This window comes from Oenanthe melanoleuca, chromosome 5, assembly GCF_029582105.1.
Source record: "Oenanthe melanoleuca isolate GR-GAL-2019-014 chromosome 5, OMel1.0, whole genome shotgun sequence".
Lineage (NCBI taxonomy): Eukaryota > Metazoa > Chordata > Aves > Passeriformes > Muscicapidae > Oenanthe > Oenanthe melanoleuca.
The window spans coordinates 9,561,315-9,580,328 of NC_079339.1; the positions used below are offsets into that span (position 1 = coordinate 9,561,315).

At 46.6% G+C, this 19,014-nt stretch overlaps 1 protein-coding gene across 2 annotated transcripts; it reads right to left on the bottom strand.

Moving 5' to 3' along the window:
- Positions 1-782: 782 nt before the first annotated feature.
- Positions 783-15,716, bottom strand: CDHR5 (cadherin related family member 5). Of its 2 annotated transcripts, XM_056493996.1 has the most exons (14): positions 15,506-15,716; positions 15,142-15,317; positions 14,135-14,185; positions 13,712-13,804; positions 13,487-13,585; positions 12,273-12,383; positions 11,745-11,930; positions 11,336-11,426; positions 10,082-10,179; positions 9,550-9,756; positions 8,931-9,047; positions 8,375-8,447; positions 6,310-6,470; positions 783-5,473 (listed from the first exon to the last, which is right to left on the bottom strand). In XM_056493996.1, the coding sequence occupies exons 1-14, from the start codon at positions 15,582-15,584 to the stop codon at positions 4,895-4,897; spliced, it is 2,121 nt and encodes a 706-aa protein (XP_056349971.1). In that variant the 5' UTR covers positions 15,585-15,716; the 3' UTR covers positions 783-4,894. The 2 variants fall into 2 exon arrangements, with proteins under 2 accessions (XP_056349971.1, XP_056349972.1); XM_056493997.1 differs by lacking the exon at positions 14,135-14,185.
- Positions 15,717-19,014: the final 3,298 nt, after the last annotated feature.

Below are 19,014 nucleotides of genomic sequence, written 5' to 3' on the forward strand. Positions count from 1 at the left end.
GTCATGGAGAAACTCGAAAGCTACAGGATATGGGATGTGGGGTGGGGACGGGCAGATCTGCCTTACATTAAAAACGCATTGGAAAAAACAAATCTGTGGAACAGCTCATTTCTTCTCCTGGATTGTTTTCTCTGTGATCGGGCCGGGATTCCAACTCCTCCCATGGGATTTTCAGCCTGTGGGGCTCTAATGAGCTGCCAGGTGTTGATCCTGAGAGAACATAATGGGAAATCTCTCTGGGTCAGGCAGTGTCCCAAAGGTCTGGCAGTGCCCAGCATTCCTGTCTGGAATTTGGGGATCCCAGCACAGCCCCTCCATGGTGTCCCTGTGCACCTGGCACTGCCCACCATCCCTGGCCAGGGTTTGGGGTTCCAGCACAGCCCCCCCAGCACATCCCACTGCTTCCTCAAGCCCCCTTTAACCAGGGTCCTTTTTTGGGGTGGGGGCACCCAAACCCAGCAGAATTGACTGTAACCAGTTCTGGGGGATCTTCCCTCTCCCCTCCTCACCCCATTCCTGCTGCCAAAACCCAGCCTGAGGCTCAGCTCCCCATCCCCTCAATCTCTCCAAGGAATTGCACTTGGATTTCCCAATCCAGCAGGGCAGCAATGCTGTTCCCACTGTGTCTCTTAATTGCAGCAATTGCTTAAAAGATAATTGAATTCAAAGAATGAAGAGAAAATAAAGAAGAGCTGCCAGCTCCAACCAAGGGGTGCTCAAGCCCCTTCTCAATTATTTGCTTTAATTAACCAATGCAAATGAACCAATTAAAACAACATTGATACAATTTTATTCTTTTTAATCGAATTCTAGAGAAATAGTGTAGAGTATTTAAAAATAATCTTTTACAGATCCTGGCCTTACAGACCTCGGCCTTTCCGCAGGTACAGTTTGGCAGGGAGTGGGAAGGGAACAGGTCAGAAGGGACAGAAAATCATCCTAATCCACAGAGGAGCAAACAGAGCTGTGTGAACTGCCTGAGACATTCATTTCCTTGAGGACTGAGGGCCCAGAGTGGCACTGAGCTGAAGCACAGGCTGGGCCTGCCATGGTCAGACTATGGAAACCCCAGAAGTAAAAGCCACTTGGCCAATTCCATAAAACATTCCCAACCCAGGCTCCTGGGATGTGACCATCTCTTGTCTCACCTGGTGGTGGAAGCATGAGCGATGATATTGCCTCCAATGGGCTTTTTGGGATCTGCAGTGACACGTTTGACTCCTGCTGTTATTTGGAACGTGATCAGTAACAGAGAGATCTCTCATAAGGAAAGCTGGATGAGCCAAGAGGGATTGTTTTGTTTCTTCACAACTGCCCTTAACTCACAGGCTCTGTGATGCATGGGAGAGACAAACTGTGACCGTGTGTTGATGGTGGTTGTTTCTGTGTTACAGGGGCAAGAAGGAATACATGTCCTTGTGTCTCCCTAAGAAATCTGTTACTTTTACACCTGGACAGTTAGGATACTTATCCTGCTATAAAACCCATAACACATCCATAAAGATGTAAAATCCAAGAAGAGCACAAGGATAATATGGTGTCTTACATGTTTCAGCTATTCCATTAAGGCTTATGATACAAGTGTTTATCTCAACTTACACAAACCAAGGGGAAACCCAACACTCCCATCTGTGTCCTTCATTACAGTCACCTCTCTGTGCAAAAAGAGCACAGGAAAACAATTTATATTGTTTATAATGTTTATGGGTCATTTCTGCAGCCTCAGTTGTTGTTATAGCTCAAAATTTGTTCCTTGGAATTTGACGGTGAACTGCTATTATTGCTGATTGGATAAAATAGGTATTTATAAAAAGGGAAGACCATAATTTGCTTAAAACCTGTTTGATGGAGTTGATCCTGTTTCTTTAAAATTCCATTTACTGCTGAGGTCAGCTTTATTTCCATGAGGACTCAGCAACCAACTCATGAAAAAATAAAGTGCACAAACCAGAATAAAATTTAATTGACTTCGTTATTTTTAAGGAAAAAGAATCCCTTTTGGAGCTAAGGCTGCTCAATATCCAAGGGGAATCAGGTTAAAACAGGTCTTTTATCTCTGTCTGTTTATCATTTGGAAGTTTATAAATGCTAGATCATTCTGCTGTCCTACATACAAAGATAAATATCTCCAGTTCTCTTCCATCCCTTCAAAACTAAGCCAACAACTGTCCTCTGCACTCTGGCAAGCTGGAAGCATTTTTCTCTCAGAAGCAAAAAATAAGCAAAAGGATGCATTTGCTGTCAGTTATTCCAATGACACTTGATTAAATCCATGAGGTTATTCAGTTCTAAATGGAGACAGAATTTGAGCAGAAATTAATTTTCATACACCTGGGAATTTTTCAGTCTGTTTCTGTTTCTTCCTGCAGGTGTAATGTCTGTATTTACTTGATTTTCCAATTCCCTGCTTGCACCTTCTGGTTTCAATTCAGCTTCAGCATTTCCCCTGGCAGCTGAGAGGCTTCTTTTCCTTGAAAGGTGAAACAGGCACATGCCAGGTCTGTGTTACATCAGGAGAGGGTGCTCAAAGCTGGAAAGCCGTGAGGATCCTCTCCCTTGGCATCTGTGCCACTCCCACCTGTAAAACCTCAAACACACACATACCACAGCCACACTGAAACTGCTCTTCCACCCCCTGCAGATTTGCTGACCAGCTTTTTATAGCTCTGTATTACAAATATTAAAAAAGTATCATTCCAAGCTGGTACAGAAATAAAAGCAGAGCTTGACTGGGGATGGAGTGGAAGAGATTTCTTATATCTACCTGTAGAGTTAAACTTCCAAAAGCACTTGAGTGTCTCTGGAGTGTAAGGATGAGATCTTCAAGGTACTTAGATATTTATTTGCCATCAAAAAACACTTCAACTGATCCAATTTTCTAAAAACATTTCTATCAGTACATTTTTCTTTCTTATGCAGATGTTTATAAATGAACTGATTGTTGTACAAGGATACAAAAACTCTGTCACCTTTCCCAGCCTCAGCAGACAAACCAACCCAAACAGATGGAATGCAAGAACACATGGACTTGAACTTAAAAGGTTACATTTTCTTCTTGCTCCTTACACATTTTTCTTTAATTCTTTCCAAAGGACAGGAGTCAAGAACACAGGATCTGGAGGCTTTAACAGGCAATAGCTGGAAGCAGCTGAGCTCTGCCTGCTGCCAAGTTTTATTTTTGTGTTGTTGTGCTTCTCTTCTCCTCACAACAACCACTATTTCCACAGACACAGTATTTACCAAACATCACCTCCTTTGAAATTAAACACCCATAACCCTGGAAAATACCAAATCCTGTGCACTGATGAGACCTGGGAGAAAACAAAGACTGGTTTGATGGGACCAGTCCCATTCCAAGAGCATGGGAAGCACCCTGGTGAGGGGAAGGGGAGCACCAAGAGCTGAACACAGATTGCAGCTGCAGGGAGCTCATAAATGAGTGTGCCAGCAGAAATCCAGAGTACACAGCAGTAGAGGGAAGGCAGACACACAGCAGAGCACTGACAGGAATGGACCACACACGGCACAGCCAACAAGGAAACAGAGCAGAGGAGAAGCACTCCAGCTTCTCCCCACATCAGCAACCCTCCCACGAGCAGCATCAGCTCAGGGACAGGCAGGCTTGATCCTCAGCCTTGCTGGTGGCCAGAGGTGTTGGGTTGGCAGTGAGCAGCTGCCAGAGAGTTCTCATAGTCCTGTGGGAAATGCTTCCTGGACATATCCCAAAGCTGCTGGAGGGAATCTTTATATGGCAAACACTGGGCACACTCCCCACCCTCCATTACCACACTGTAATTCCCAGGCAAACAGCTTTGCTGCAGGAAGTAGGAAAGCTTCCCAGGTCCTGGGCTTGATCTTCAGCACAAGCAGAGCTCCTGAAGTCCAGGAGAGCAGGACTGAGCATGGGAACATGTCTCTGGGACAGAGACATGTCCTGGGATCACATGTGCTCTGATGTTCCTGCAGATCCAGCAGTCACTCCTTGGTTTCTTTCTCCAGGAGCAGCACAGATCTTGTGCTGATGATCAGAAGATGCAAATGCACAGAGCCATGCTCTCAGCTGGTGGAAACCAGCCCAGCTTTTGGCTCCCAGATGGGGGAAGAGATTGGTTGATGGTAGGTGCAAACCTAGACAAGAGCATCAAATATTTCCTTCCCTCTGCTACCTGGAAACAGAGTGCTGACTTGGCACTTGAAGACAATATCTCTCTCAGAAGCTCTTTTGCCTGACAGATAGCAGATAGCTAAAGTACTGCACAATTAGTGGGTTTATGACACAGAAAATTGATGACAAAGTCCTTCAGTAAAGAACATGTGATGAGTCCTTGTTTACCAGTGACAAAGGGAACAGCATGGAACCTCCTGGCTGGCAGGACAAGGGTCTGGTGGCACATTCCAGCTGCTTGTGCTGGGAGAACAGAGCAGAACCAAGCCTTGAGGTCAGCTCCTGCATAGTCACAGGAGCACCTGCAGGCTCAGAGGGACTTGCTGACACCCTGCTGCAACATCCTCAAGGGATGAGCCAAACAACACTGGACAGTGCAACTCAGCTGCTCCTGTGAGCTGGGCTCGCTGCGGCCAGGCCAGGGCAGCTTCAGCTCTGCTGTACCCACAGCCAGGTTAGGAAAGGTGATGTCAAGAGACCCAGAGGGAACAGGCAGGAAGGTGGAAAGATGAAATGCTTCACCCTGAAAATCCTAAGTGATATTCCAAGGTCTCACTAAAGAGTAAAATTAGCTGTAATCTCTTCTGGCCTTATTTGCTGCATTCAGACAAGCAGGACAGATAACCTCACCCTTCTGCATTCCAGTTTCTCCCTGAGCAGAAAGATGGGCTTCATGTCAGCAGAGAAGCTGAGATTGCCCCATTTTTGGGGGTATGTACCCAATTTCTGTTATATCTCAGTGTCATATGTCCCTGCACCAGTGTGAGACATGTTGACTGTCACCTCTTCTGCTGGGGGTGACGAGCTCGCTGAGGCAAAGGACTCTCCCAGCCCTCGGTGGTGACCATCCGTGTCAGAACCTTCTTCCTCCTCCTCCTCCTCATTCTTCTGCAGATCTTGGTCACTGTCATCATCATCATCATCATCATCTGCTGCATTGTCCTCAATCACTTCAACCCTCTCTCCAGCCTCGGGGTCCACATCAGTCTTAAACCACACAGCTTTGTAGCCATCATCTGCCACGTGCCTGTCTGTTTTGAGGATTGACTTCACTTCTTTCTCCTGTCCAGCCTCTTCTTCCTTTTCTCCCACTTCCTCTTCCTGGTCAAAGATGACAGTGGAAGCTATGGAGCCCTTTGGGAGACTCTCTGTTTCCTCTGCACTGGAAGAGTGCAGGGCAAGTGCTGGCTGCTCTGGCACAGGAGTCTCTTCCTGAACACTGCTTGTTTCTGATGTCTCGTACTGCTTGGTGCTCACATCTTCCTGGTAATATTCGTTCTGGTAACCCCCATAGATTTCCTTGGAGAGCTACAAGAGGAGAGACACATTGTGAGTGTAGTGACAGGAAAAGAACTGGGGGGCAGGAGGGAAGGGGTGGCTGCAGTGACTGAGCTCCTGCTCAGGAAAGTTCAGCTTGGTTTGCAGTTAGACCTATTTGAAACTAGGGAAAGATGCAGATCCCTGGAAGAGACATTTTTTATTGGTTCCATTTTTGGAGTTTTCTCAGATAAATGGGCTTGTTCTCCAGGAGGGCTGAGCACCAGCCCCACACACGTGGTGATTTGTACCCACTCCATTCTGCAGTGGGATTTCCCTCACTCAGGGTGAAGGACTTCTGTTACCCACCTGAGCTGTGTGCTCTGCGCTCAGGTCTAGGCTCCTGGCACGCCCAGCCTATGGCACAGACCAACATCTGGTCAGACAAATTACACCCTAAACTTCCCAGTGACCAATCTGCCAGGAACCTGAGAGGTCCAAAATTAAATAGCTCAAGTGCAGACAAGTGTCTGAGCCCAGGCTTTGGGATCAGATATGAAGGAACTCTTTTCTCCTTTGACTATGGAGAATGAACAGTGGTTTATACCACAGACAGGTGTTTTTCAGAGACTGCCCCTAGATTTTATGCTCCATGGTGCTCTCCTTACCATCTCTGCTCATCATCCACCACACAGCTCCAGCCTCAGGGGCAGAAAGAACAGCAACAAATGGCACCAAAGTGATGCCACCTCTGTAAACTTCATCTTGGGAGTGATTCACCACCTTCACACGAATGTGTGGTACTTGGGCAGCCCATCCATACTTCAAAGCTTCCTCAGAGCCCACTTTCTAACTCTTAGAAGTTCAGGTACAGACAAAGCACTTACCCTTTTCTTCATCAGGGATTTCACAGGTTTTCCATACCATCTACTGGATTTCCATAGCAGCACTCCAATGAAGAGTAAGGCAATTAACAGCAGTGCTGCTAATACACCCCCCAAGATAGCCATGTCCTGAGCAGAGTACATCTTGTCAGAGGGGGTTACAGCTGCAAGGAAAGCAAACCAGTGTTACAAAGCCTAAAACTGGCAGGCAGCATTTTCCAGCACAACCCTTCACTGTGGGAGAAGCTCCACCCAATTTTTGAAAGTCAAGGAAGTATCCTGTGCTGCAGAATGTGACAGTCATGTATCTGATACCACAGAAAACCTTTTTTTTTTCCTGTCCTAAAAGCAAAGGGCTTCTGTTTTTATTACACAGAATATTGTCATTTCCAATAAATCCAATGAGGTGGAAATAGCAGCCATTTACAGGACAGCGACTTTTACCCTGTGATTTAACTAAGTTAATAAATACCTGATTGCATCAGGCAAGCAGATGGAGTAAAACTATTTAGTTCTTTGACTTTCCCACTTCACCCTTTTACACCACAGTGCAAAAATGAGGTTTGATTGTACATCCATGTGTGAAAATGTAAAGCTTCCTTTCATCTGGAACATCCCCTCCGATACAGACAAGCACACCAAAAAAAGCAACAAAAAAGGGAACAGGAAATAGGAAAAGCATTAGAAAGTCCCCAGGACAAGAAAACCTTTCCTGCCCTTTTGTAGCTGTAGCAATATTGCTCAGTCTGCTCAGGGGCACCTTCTGCTTCCAGCCACTGGTCAGTGTCAGGTATTTGTACAGAGATTGACAGCAGAGTGGAAAGCCAGTACCATTCTCAGCTTTGCATGGTGGTGATGGGACTCTTGAAGTTTTTCAGCTTAGTTTTGTACTGTAAATGGCTCTCATTAAGGATTAATGAAACAAAGTTTTGTTCCCCTGCTGACCTGTTTACGATAATGGAATTGGAGTATTCCCACCGCATTTGATTCCACCCTCAGTTTATCATTAACACCTTGGCAAGGATTTAGGGCCTCAGTGAGTTTTGCTGCTTAGTCCTGTCTCCTGGGGAGCCACAGCCCACAGTGAGTCACAGAGCCGTGTAGTTCTGCATATTGAACAGCACCATTGCTTTGTGTGGCTTAAGCAGCAAGGGCAACATTTCAAAGTTGCCCAGAAGTGTTGGTACATGCTTGGAGCATTTGTAACTTTGTGAGCTCACACATGGACTATTTTATGCTGGGCTGCAACCTTAAATGGGATTTCCAGTGGTTTTTAGCTGTGAAGTGACACTACCTTTAGGGAACCCAAATTTACACCCAGAAACCACAGTGGTGGTGAGGATGAAGTGATGGAACTTCAATCGCACATCATCCTGTGGAGTCGGGGCGTTGTCTGCCTACCCTGAGATAAAAACTCATTGCTATTGGTTCCTCCTAACTCAAAGCATAAGAAGTTTTATGAACTTCAATCCTAATTTACTTTTAAGACCAATCTAAGAGTCATTTCTCAGCAGTATGCAGTGTGAGCTGTTTTTACATCAACAAAGTTAAACAGTAGCTGGAGGGTTATGTACGGAGCCTCATGTCTCTCCTATTACTCATGGGCTGTTTCTCCTGTAAGACCATAGATCCTGGTGAAAAGACTCCAACCTGACCTCAGTAGAAATGCCTTGGCTCATGGGCAAACCTGGTTTTGGGGTGTGCCCTCTTCTCTGCCTAAGACAGGCAAGAACATTGCAGATTTCTCTGTTTGGCTGAAAAGGACCAATGATGTACCAAGGTCTCCTTTGCCATGATAAGACATTCTGGGTTATTTCCCAGTGTGAACCAACCCCAGATCTAGCTTTGGAACAAGAAAAGACACTCCAAGACAGCACCACTTAGTGTCAGGAGGCTTTTCAAGGCATGTGGTGACTATGGTGTGAGGATGTTGTTGGGGTGTTTTCCTGTAGGGTTGGCGTTGGCCTCAGCCTAGGCCCACAGACTTCAGCAGGTGACCCATCATGGCCAGTTTGTCACAGAAATAGAGATGACTCCCCAGAGCAGAAAACACAGACTCCCAGCCTACCTGTGGCAAGGATGACTTCCACCACAATTATGGTGCTTGCCTCCTCCAGGCTCAACACATCTTTTCCAACAGCCTATGGGAACATGGGAAAGAGATGGCTTAGGGACTCCCAGACCTCCAACTCGCTCTGATGGTCTGTGAGGGGCCCTTTGAGGAGAAAGCACTTTGTCCCTATCCTCACCACAGCTGTTCAGTGTGGCTGGAGAGCCTGGTCACAGGGGAACAAGAGCTCTGAAGACTCCCTGCCCTGGGGGTGGATGAGCAGAACCATGTCCCTGCCCCGTGTTCAGTTCCCAGCACAGTGCAGAGCACAGGCTGTGAGGCAGCCTGGGGCAGCAGCAGCAGGTGTTGGCACCTCTCTGCCCATGGAGCTCCAGAAGTGCTGTGGCCAGGATGGTTCACACTGTGCCAGGCAAGCCTTGGGCAGGCACGTGGACAAAGGGAACCTCCAGCTTCTTGAAGTCTAAAGTTATTGACTGCTTCCTTTGAGAAGGAAAGAAGATTTGAATTCCTCCTTTCCACACCCCTGACAAAATACCCAAGGGAGGTGCCCTACCTGGATGGTCACAGTTCCTGGGGACTCCAGCACAGTGTTGGTTAGGATGAGCCCATCCTTTGTTGTGATGAAATCAGTGCTGTTTTTGAGATAGTACTCGATGTTGGGGTTGATTTTCTGAAAGGCCAGAGAGTGGGTGAGCAAACCACACTGTGCTTCACATGCATCTTCCCAACAACCCCTTGGCAGGATTTGTCCAAAACACCTGAGGTATGAGCAGGTGTGGAGAGTAATAAATAAACCTGGGCTGAGCAGGGAGAAAGACTGAACTCAACTGTGTTCACCCTGTTGTTTAGAGGCCCAGAATGTATCACAAAACATTAAAAAAAACCCAAGTCTTAACCCAGCTTGTGTTGGCAACTTTAGTACTTGCCCAGGCAAAACACACCTATGCAAGTGATCTGTGTGGGACTGGCTTTGGAAAAGAGGAGTCCAGCAGCTTCTCCCCATTACACCACACCATAAGTATGGTATCTGTGGAATTTCCAAGGGAAGAGAGCATGGAACACTAGAGGACAACATGTGTTTGCCTCTCCCCACCTCCCCTCTCTTGTGTTTACTGATCCTGCTTTAAGCCTGAAGCAGGGAGACAGAAGATAGAGTCCTTTCAATTTCTTACATCAGGGAAATCCTGATCCAATGCTGTTATCACCAGGGGGGTGGAAGGATCTCCAGCTTGGTAGACGAAGCTTCTCTGGGGCAGCCCAACAAGCACCATCCCATTGTAGACCTCCTTCTCGAAGTAGGGTGGGAAATTGCTCTTATTGATGACCTTGATCTCTACAGTGGCTACAGAGTATTTCCTTATATTGCTGACCTGGGTGGCCTGGAGAGAAAGGGAGAGAGAGAGATGCCAGACTTCTCCTGGCCCTGATGAGACAGAAGCATTGGCTCGATCCAAAGCCCATTGCAATTCCCAGCTCAGCATAATGTGCCCAGGGTGGATTTCCTTTGCTGTCTCTACCCACACCTGAGGGGAAACTCTCAACTGCTTCAGGAGCTTTGCATGTGGGCTGGTGCAAGACACAGGTCAAACACTGGGCCCTTCCAAAGAAAGTGAGTGAGTTGTTTTTAAGGTCATTGACTCCTGTTGCACCCATGCTGCTGCTTCCTGGAAATCCAGCTGGGCTGGCTGTAATGTCATCACTTACCATAACTTGCAACAGAAAGGAATCTGGGGAAGTCACTATTTTTTTCATGGTTAGATTCCCCGTGTCTGCATCCACTGAGAACACTTCGTCTGTATTCCCTAGAGAAAATGCAAAGGCCATTAACCATCAGATTCCTTCACAAAGTGACCTGGAGCTCACAGACTCATTCTTCCATGTCTTAGTGAAAATAACCTCAAGGAAATGCTGCTTTCCTTGCCTGCCTGGCTGCTCCAAAAACTTGGAGTTCTGGCCAGGGATGCAGAGGGACACATTAGATGTGTGTGAACCCGATTAAATGAGGTAGGACAATAAAACTTTACATTTCCAGTGCCTAGGCCCACAGATTGCCAGTCTAAAGCATGATAAATGCCCAGAGCCTCTGGTGCAATTTGAGGATTGAAAATCTCCATCCAGTTCCTAGTCTGCTCTGGGAATACTTATTTGCCTCTACTGATCTACTCTACAAAGGGAGTCTGGACACAAACCTTGTATTTATGTACAAGTAGAAACCAGATTCCTACATTTGTGGGAATCATAAAAGTACCTATGTTGGATACATGTTGTAAGATAAGCAGAGTTGTTAGTTCTATTTCTCACCCTGAGACACTGTGGGCTTTCACTCTTGACAAGGATCTGAGTCACTGACTGTGGGGAGGGAGGCCAAACTCTATCCAAATGCCAGTGGAATTTAATGTTCTTTAATACATTTGATATCAGGAGGATATTCACAACTGTGGTGCCATGAGGCATAAAAGGTAAAGGGAGAGGAACACTCCAGCTGACCAATGTGACTTTTGGCTTGATCATTTTGGAATCAAGACTGAAACAGGGCAGATGAGATAGTGGCAATGTGCTGGGAGTAAAAACATAATTCTGAGCAAGGAATAGAAATTAGGCTGATAATGTGGGAATTTTAGATACAGCTCAAAGACTGCATGAAAGTAGCATGACCAGACTGACAAAATCACATCTAAAAGCTTAAAGATAAAACATGTTTCATCTCACAAAAAACCCCCCAAAACAACAAAGTATTTTTGAAACTGATTTCATTGAGATTGGTATGTGGAACTGTAATTCTTTTTTTGTCCTTCCTTTCTGTACAGTCTGTTTCTTCTACTTAATCAACAGTGTTCTAGATATGTCTGTGTGGCAGAAACAGAGGGGCAAATCCCAGGCCCTCCCTCATGTGCTCTTGGCAGGTACCAGAGGACACATGAGCAATGTCCCTTGTGGAAGGTGGCAAGGTTTACTCACCCCCAACAATGCTGTACACGATCCTGTCGCTGATGGTGTAGTCAGGGTCAACAGCATAGATGGGTCCTGGCTCCAGGAGGAGTGGCTGCGTCTGCAACAGCAAGGCAAACAATCACCCACAAGCCAGGGCCAGATCAGCAACTGCAGCTCTGCCAGCCCAGCACAGCTCTGTGCCTGGGCAGAACGGGATTTATTGCTGGGAGGTGTCTGTGGCAGGGCGGAGGGAGACAGCCTTGAGCTGCTGTTGCAGCTCTGGCCTCTCCTGCAATGTGCTGTAGGAGCACAAAGAAGCAGTGCTGCTTGGGGTGGGGAGATGATGAAGGCTGGAGACCAGCAGAAGCTCATGGAGATGATTCAGTGCTTCCCACTGGCAATGGCACCAGGGGCACTGTCTGAGCCTGCTGCTCACCGACATCTCAGAGATGTTGACCCTGCCGGAGTAGGGGCTGCTGATGCAGACGCTCTTGTCATTGTGGAGCTGGGTGCAGGGCAGGAACCAGGGTGCCCGGGTGTCACTCTGCTGGATGGTGATGGTTATTGTTGCAGTGGCCGTGTGGGTGGTGTTGCTGGGGTCTGGGCTGGTCATAGGCATGTCCTGCCCCCAAGGCAAAGCACAGTCGTGAGACACAAGTTTCATTGCCAAAACAGGGGCCCATCTGCCAAAAGCAGTGGCCTTAGGCCCTTTAGCCATTCTGTTTAATTGGCAATTTATGTGAGAGCAGCTAAAGCAATAGGCTATCTTGTTCTGCTGGCAAAGGTGAGCTGACTGCAGGTCTGTCACTGGAGTTATAGAGAGGGAAAGGCTGCTCTGAATGCACCCCCTGCCCCCCAGTCCCCACCTTCCCTCCTGTTATCCCAGAGATGTCCCATCCACACTCATCCTTCAGGTAAAAGGAAGCATGCAAATGAGGCAGTCTGTTCCTCTCAAACCACTTACCCTTGCATACAAGAGCAACGTTGTTGAATTAAATTTGTCATAGTCCAATGCTTTTTGTAAATAAAGTTCTGGGTTATTAACTCCTCTTATGGCAAAATAACCATCTGTGTCCTGGCAAAGGAAAAAGAAAAATCCTATAGCAGACTCAATCACAGACACATTCCAAATCCTGCTCATTGCTGCCTTTGTCATCTCAACTGGACCTTTAATCTCGGGGACCTGGAATGTGGGAATGTCTGATCTACTTACTGCACACTGGAGTTGCCTGGCTTGACAGAAAGGTTTGTTCTTGTGAATTTCCTCTCCCAGACTTCCTGCTTTGAGTGCCCACCTGCACTGCAGTTTCTGGATGAAATCTATCACCTAATTTATTTCCTACATTTAGCAAGTTGCCAACAATCCTTGATTTTGGGTCCCTAATAGCCAAGCAATCTCACTTCCATGCACAAAAAATGTCAAAGGCTCAGCCTTTGAGAGCTGACAGGATCACCTGCCCTAGCCTAACACAGCTGGACTTTGAAAGAAACTGTAAAGTTGAGTTGAAGTGTCATGTGTTGCATTTTACTCTATAACCTTCTTGCTTTGGTTCTCATTTAATTGTATGCCTCTGAATTTCTAAATCTCTCTGGATTTGCACCAATTTGAATGCAAAGTCCGATCCCAGAGCTGAAAAACTGGTGGTTTCTGTTCACAGAAACTTAAATTCTCTGGGGATTTAGAGGTAACAAGGCACTGTCTGCTCTCTCATGTTTTCAATGCAAACATACATTTGGTTTTTCTCTTGAATTTCCTTTTGATTTTAGTTTACTGCACTCCAGGCTGGCATTGGTTTAACTGTGTGCACAATCCCATTTCCTGTGTTGCTGTTGGCAATTAGGGCAAGAACTCTTTTCCCCATCAGACTCAGTGCAATTCTGAGCTCCCTGAGGTACAAAGGTCTCCTGATATATTTACAGATCATTCCAACAAGACTTCCCTGAGTCATTATGGCTCTGAATATCCTAGATGAAAGTTTAATCTGTGCAGTGCATTAAAAGGGTGGGCCATAAGAGAATTCAATACCTGCAGTGTTGATGGCTCTGCTCTGCTAACCAAATCAATGTTTGGGTTTTGTAAAAGTTGAGAGAGCTAAATGCAGTGACCTTCTCCTCAAAGCTGAGGATCTTTTGAATCCAGCTTCTCCAGAGCTACTGTTTGTCCCCAGGGATGCTCACCTGCACTGTGGTAGTGAGCTCATAGTAAATGGTGTCCAGGTCAGCATCACTAGCACTTAGTTCTTCTCGGGCTACAATGACTGTGTCCACTTTTGTATCCTGAAAAAACACATTGTTGTAGTTATTGTCTGTGTGACTGGGATTGAAGTCCTCTCCCTGCTGACCCTTCCTCAGTCTCAGAGCACTCAGTGGACAGTGCCCTCTTCCCTTACAAAAACCCCTTACCTCTGGGACATCCCTGCTGAGGTTTGGCTGTGCAAACACAGGGCTGTTGTCGTTCTCATTCAGAACGGTGACTATGATTTGCAAGAGAGAATTCTGCAGAATGGGAAAATCAAAAAAACAAAGACAGAAATAGACTGTTGGGGCTGATCCTGCTTTGGAGACCAGAAGGGATGGTGTAAGGATGGGGGCTGGATGGGGCTGGGGTTTGCAGCCAGCCCACATCCTGGGGTAGGATTTTGGGCTTGCTGCCACCTCCTCCCCACTGGCAGAGCCTTGGTGCTCTCTGTGGCTATGTGAGCAGTGTTTCTGTCCACAAAAAGAAGGACATCTGCCCATGCCAGTGTGAGGATTAGGAAGAGCAGAGGGAAGCAGGTGCTGCCTGCAGTGCCTTGTCCCAGGGCTCAGCCATGGGAGAGCACTCACCTGGCCAGCAGGGCCCTCGCATGTCAGGTACAGCAGCAGCACGGGGTCTACCTGCATGAAAAACAAACCCACCCACTGTAGAAAGAGCCTGAGACTACAAACTCAGGCTAAAGCAAATGAGCCAAATTTGTGCTTTGCAGAATCAGAAACGCTGCGGGGCTTTATCATGTTTTCAGGTGTATCTAACTTTTCCTGTCTTTCCTTAATGCTGGGATCTTGTTTATGATGATATCAAAGTAGCCCCATCTTCCAGGCACTCTCCCTGCAATTCCTGTTAAGATGTTGGCAGAGTTAATCTGCCATTCTCTCTCACCTCAAGTAAAATCAAACAGATTTCTTTTAAAATTGAATAAATCAGAAACATTCTATGCAGCAAGTACAGTGGCACCTGCAGGGTGTTAACTCTGGTTGTTGCTCTTTGCTCAAGTAAAAGTGGATTTTTCTATTGAAAGTGAACTTAAGGGTGCCTGTGGCTGTATACAGAGCACTCTGGAGAGCTAAAATAATTTAGCAGCAACCTAAGTCAACACAATGACCTTTTATACTGCCTTTCTGCTTCACACAAGATGACAGAATCCCAGAATGATTTGGGTTGGAAAGGAGCTTAAAGCTCCCTGCTATGGGCAGGGACATCTTCCACTATCCCAGGTTGCTCCAAGCCCTCTCCAACCTGGCCTGGGACACTTCCAGGAATGTGGCATCCACAGCTCCTTTGGGCAACCTGGGTCAGGTCCTCACCACCCTCACAGGGAAGAGTTTCTTCCCAATATCCCATCTAACCTGCCCTCTGGCAGTTTGAAGTCACTTCCCCTTATCCTGTCACTTTAAGCCCTTATAAATGCTCTCTCTCCATCTTTTATGTAGGCTCCCAAACTCACACAACTGAAGTAACTTATTTCCTTTAGAAACGGGTTAAGAATCCTTGGAAGCTCAAGACTCCAGGTGGAAACTCATTGTACCCCAGCATTATCCATCCCACCCTTACAGCCTGCCAGCTAGAGGCTTACCTCATAGTCCACAGGCTTTGTGAGCCTCAGCTCAGAGTCCTCGATGGTGAAGAATTGGCCATCGGGGGAGCTGGGATCAATTGTTAGGGTGAAACCTGGCTGCACATGGATGGTAGTCACCACATAAGGTGACTGATTCTCAGGAACGCTTGGCTGGTTGTTACTGAGAGAACATCCTGGAAAAACACACAAATGAGATGCAAAATTGTCCAAGGATTCATATTGTGAAGAAGCTGGGTGAGAGCTGTGGTCACAAGCTGTGGAGCAAAGGCGTCTTGGAGTGTAGGAACCTCCCACTGTAACACGGCCACCCCCTCCCACGGGAGACACTCCTCAGAGACATGGAGCTCCTGAAAGAGCTTACCTAGTTCCTGTGCTGAAACCTGTGCCAAGAGAGGCAGCAGGAAGAGCGCAGACATGAGGAGCCAGTGAGGAATAGCCATGGTGAGCTGCCAGTTGCTGAAAAGTCCGTTTTTCCAACTAAGCTGATCTTCTCCTGGTTCCTGCCTGTGCCCTTGTCTGCATTCACCACTTTATGGCATCACAAAACACCGGCTGGCTGTGGACTGCTGTGGTTCAACCTTTGCCTCTTTGCCCCATTGGATGACTTATTGAAGGATTGACCAGTCATGGAACACGATGACGCATAAATCTTTGCTGCTTCTCGTTTCCTTGGATCTTTCCTATCCTAAACTCTGTGGCAACAAGGATATATTTGAAGCAGTTCAGAACTCAGAACCAAGCCCTTGCCCAGCTGAGCATGAAGGACAAAGGCCAGTACTTGGGAAGCTGCCTGTGTACTCCAGTATCTCCCACAGGGAAGGGGGGAAATTTGGTTTCTGATGTGCCAGAGATGGGGTCTGTATCCCACAAGGTGAGCAAGTAGATCCTAGCAGTGACAAGGTTCACTTGCAGTCCAGGGAATGCCCAGAAACTTTGTAGGGAAAACATATCTCCTTCTACTGGTGGCTGCTCCTTGTAGAGATGCTTCCCAGAATCTCCTTCCAGATTACACATCAGGAAATGTTCAACTATTTGAATCTCAGCAGCTTCCTGAAGTTTCCAAGGGACCTCTGCTCTCATTGATGTTTTAAAATTCTTTCTGATTTCAAGAAGTTCTCGGATGCTGTACTTTAGCCAGGTGGCTTAATGAAATCCAGGCCATCAACACTCCTTCCAAAAGTATGCCAAAAGGAATCTTTCTGAGCAGAGACCTCCTATGGACCAAAATGAACAACTGGTGAGGTTTGTTCAGCTTTTCAGTAAGGGAATGGTGCTTAGGTGTGCATTTGAGTGGGAACAGCTCCTTTTGCAGATGTCAGGTCCATCACAGATGATGAAAAATGCCAGAGCAGGATGGGCTGGGCAGGGCTGCATAGCACAGCACAGGATTGCAGCTGAAGATCTTTATTTTAGAGCTGCTCTCCAAAATCCACTGGTTTTACAGAAAAGCTGGTGTGGCTGTGTGCTCACTGCTGAAGGCTCGTGGAAAAATCCAACCTGGATTTTTCCCAGGCTGTTGGCTTTCTCAGCTCCAGCTCAGACCTTTCCCCAGCTGGGGATTTTTCTCAGAGACAAACAAGAGAAGGAAGAAAGAATAACACAGATTAAACACCTGTTGTTGACCAAGCTGTGTGTCTCGTGATGTTTTGCAAGAAAGCATGTTTTCAAAGAGGTGTTGCCTTCTTGGACCAATGAGTCTTTTCTACTTTGTTTTGTACGATCTATCTTATATAAATGCCATAACTTTCCAATAAATTGCTTCTTCCTTCTGCTTTGAAGAAGTCGTGTGTGTGTTGCTGCATTACTCGCCGTTCCTAATCAGACAGTGACGTGGCTGCTCCACCAAAGGGGGGCAGTCTGCTGGTGTGGCACAGGGACAGCACATAAACCTCATTAAGTGGTGGGAACAAATTATTCCTCGTGGAGCTTTGTCTTTAGTGGCTCTGACAAAACTGGGCCCCCAACTCCAGGGGCAGAATGGAGAGGAAACAACTTTTACAGCAAGTATCTCTGTTGTGTAGCTCTCAGAACATTTCTCTGCCATAAGACCGAACACTTGGCTTTATTCCTGCTACATGGAGCCCTGATTCTGACCTCTGTGCACAGCTGCACTGTAGGCACTCCCCAATCCCAGCCATGTGACCCACCACGCCTCATGTAGGGGAATCCTGGCAAAATGCTCCTCCCCTGTATCCCTAATAATCCAAGACCTTGTAACGGATGCACCCTTATTCCAGTTTCCCAAAGAGCAGCCAAGGCACAGGAACAGGTAACCATTTTTATTTGGGATCAACAACAGGCTGCCAGATGTCAACACAGAGTGGAAGAGATGTGCTTCACTCAGGCTCCATCTACTGACAGCAGTACACACCCACATACAATTCGCTTTGGATGATCTCAGAGGTTTCATTGGCTTTTGACTGCTTTCCAGGATTATTTTTATTTATTTGCCTATCTCAAGAGTTTTTCCTAAGCAAGAGCTTCCCAGTTTATTTTCAAGGCCATGCATGTGCAAAGCTGTCTCCTTGGCTGTTTCTTTCTCTTCACCTTACTCAGAATCATCTGTATCTTCCTTCATGTCTGCAACCAGCTGCTTAGAGAGGGGGCAAATATACTGGCTGGTAATGGCAGCAGCCTCCCGGGCATCTCTGTCTGAGCGGCTGTGGGAGGGAAAAATCAGGGATAGTCCGTTATTTCTGGGACTGCAGGAAGTGTGACAAGGCCATGTTGTGACATTCAAGGATGACTCCAAGGAGCAGGTGTATGGTAGAGGGATCATGGCTGCCTGCTGCCAGGCACTCTACAAATGCACAGTGTTTTTTCACCCCCATTGTAGACATGAGAGGTACTGAGGACCAGCTTATTCCTCCTGATTACAGTGATTTAAGAGTGAGATGTCCAAGGGAAAGCTGTTGGGCATTAGGAAAAGACAATATCCAGGTGCTTGAGACAACCCATCCTGAGGTGTGTGTTTCAATCAGCAGGTGAATCCAGACAGGGTAGCAAAGGCTTTCTTTCAATTTTAACCATTAGATCACATTTCCTAATTGGATGAATGATTGTTTCAATCCAGAATGACAAGTCTTAGGAAATGATTAAGAAAATATATTATTTTCTTGGGTTTTGGTATTTTTAACAACTGACTTTTCTATGGCCATTCATAAAAGTATTCTTTTGGCTTCAGTATTGTGGGGCTCAGAGTCACAGAGGTGATCAATGTCTCCCACCTACCTGGTATTCAGAAAGCTCTGGTACAACCAGAGAAAGCAAAGTTCCTCAGGGTTGTTCACACCCTCTCTCCCCTGCATGTCTGTGTTGACTGGGCCAGGAGAGCTGATTTAGATAAAGAAAAGTAATAATAAATCACCAATTATGTCACCAAGCCACCACCACTGCAGAGCAGCACTTGCACGTTGTGTCTTATCTTCTGCTGTGCTCACAGACATGGACTCAGTCACACACTGGCCCAGTGTGGCAGTGAGAGCCCTGGGTGGGGACTGGGACACCAGAGGTTTCCTCTCACCTGCGCTTGCGGCCCATGAGGTTTTGGATGAATTTCTGCACCTGGGCGTTGCCTCTCATCTTGCTGTACTCACTGGTGAACAGCCCATCTGAGTGTCTCTGGGACCTGTGTGGGGATGTGAAAAACAAGGTAGATTTTTAAAGGTTTAATAAAAGACAATAAGAGACAAACAATAAAGCAAAAGGTTATACTGGCCAGGTGCTTGGCATTCAGCCAAGAGCACACCTGCTGTTTTAGACACAATCTTTAAATTCATCAGCCCGTTGCATATTCACAGACCTATCATACATTTTCAAACCTTTCTATAAACTATTTTTTTATATTTTAGGAACTGTTTTACATGGCCA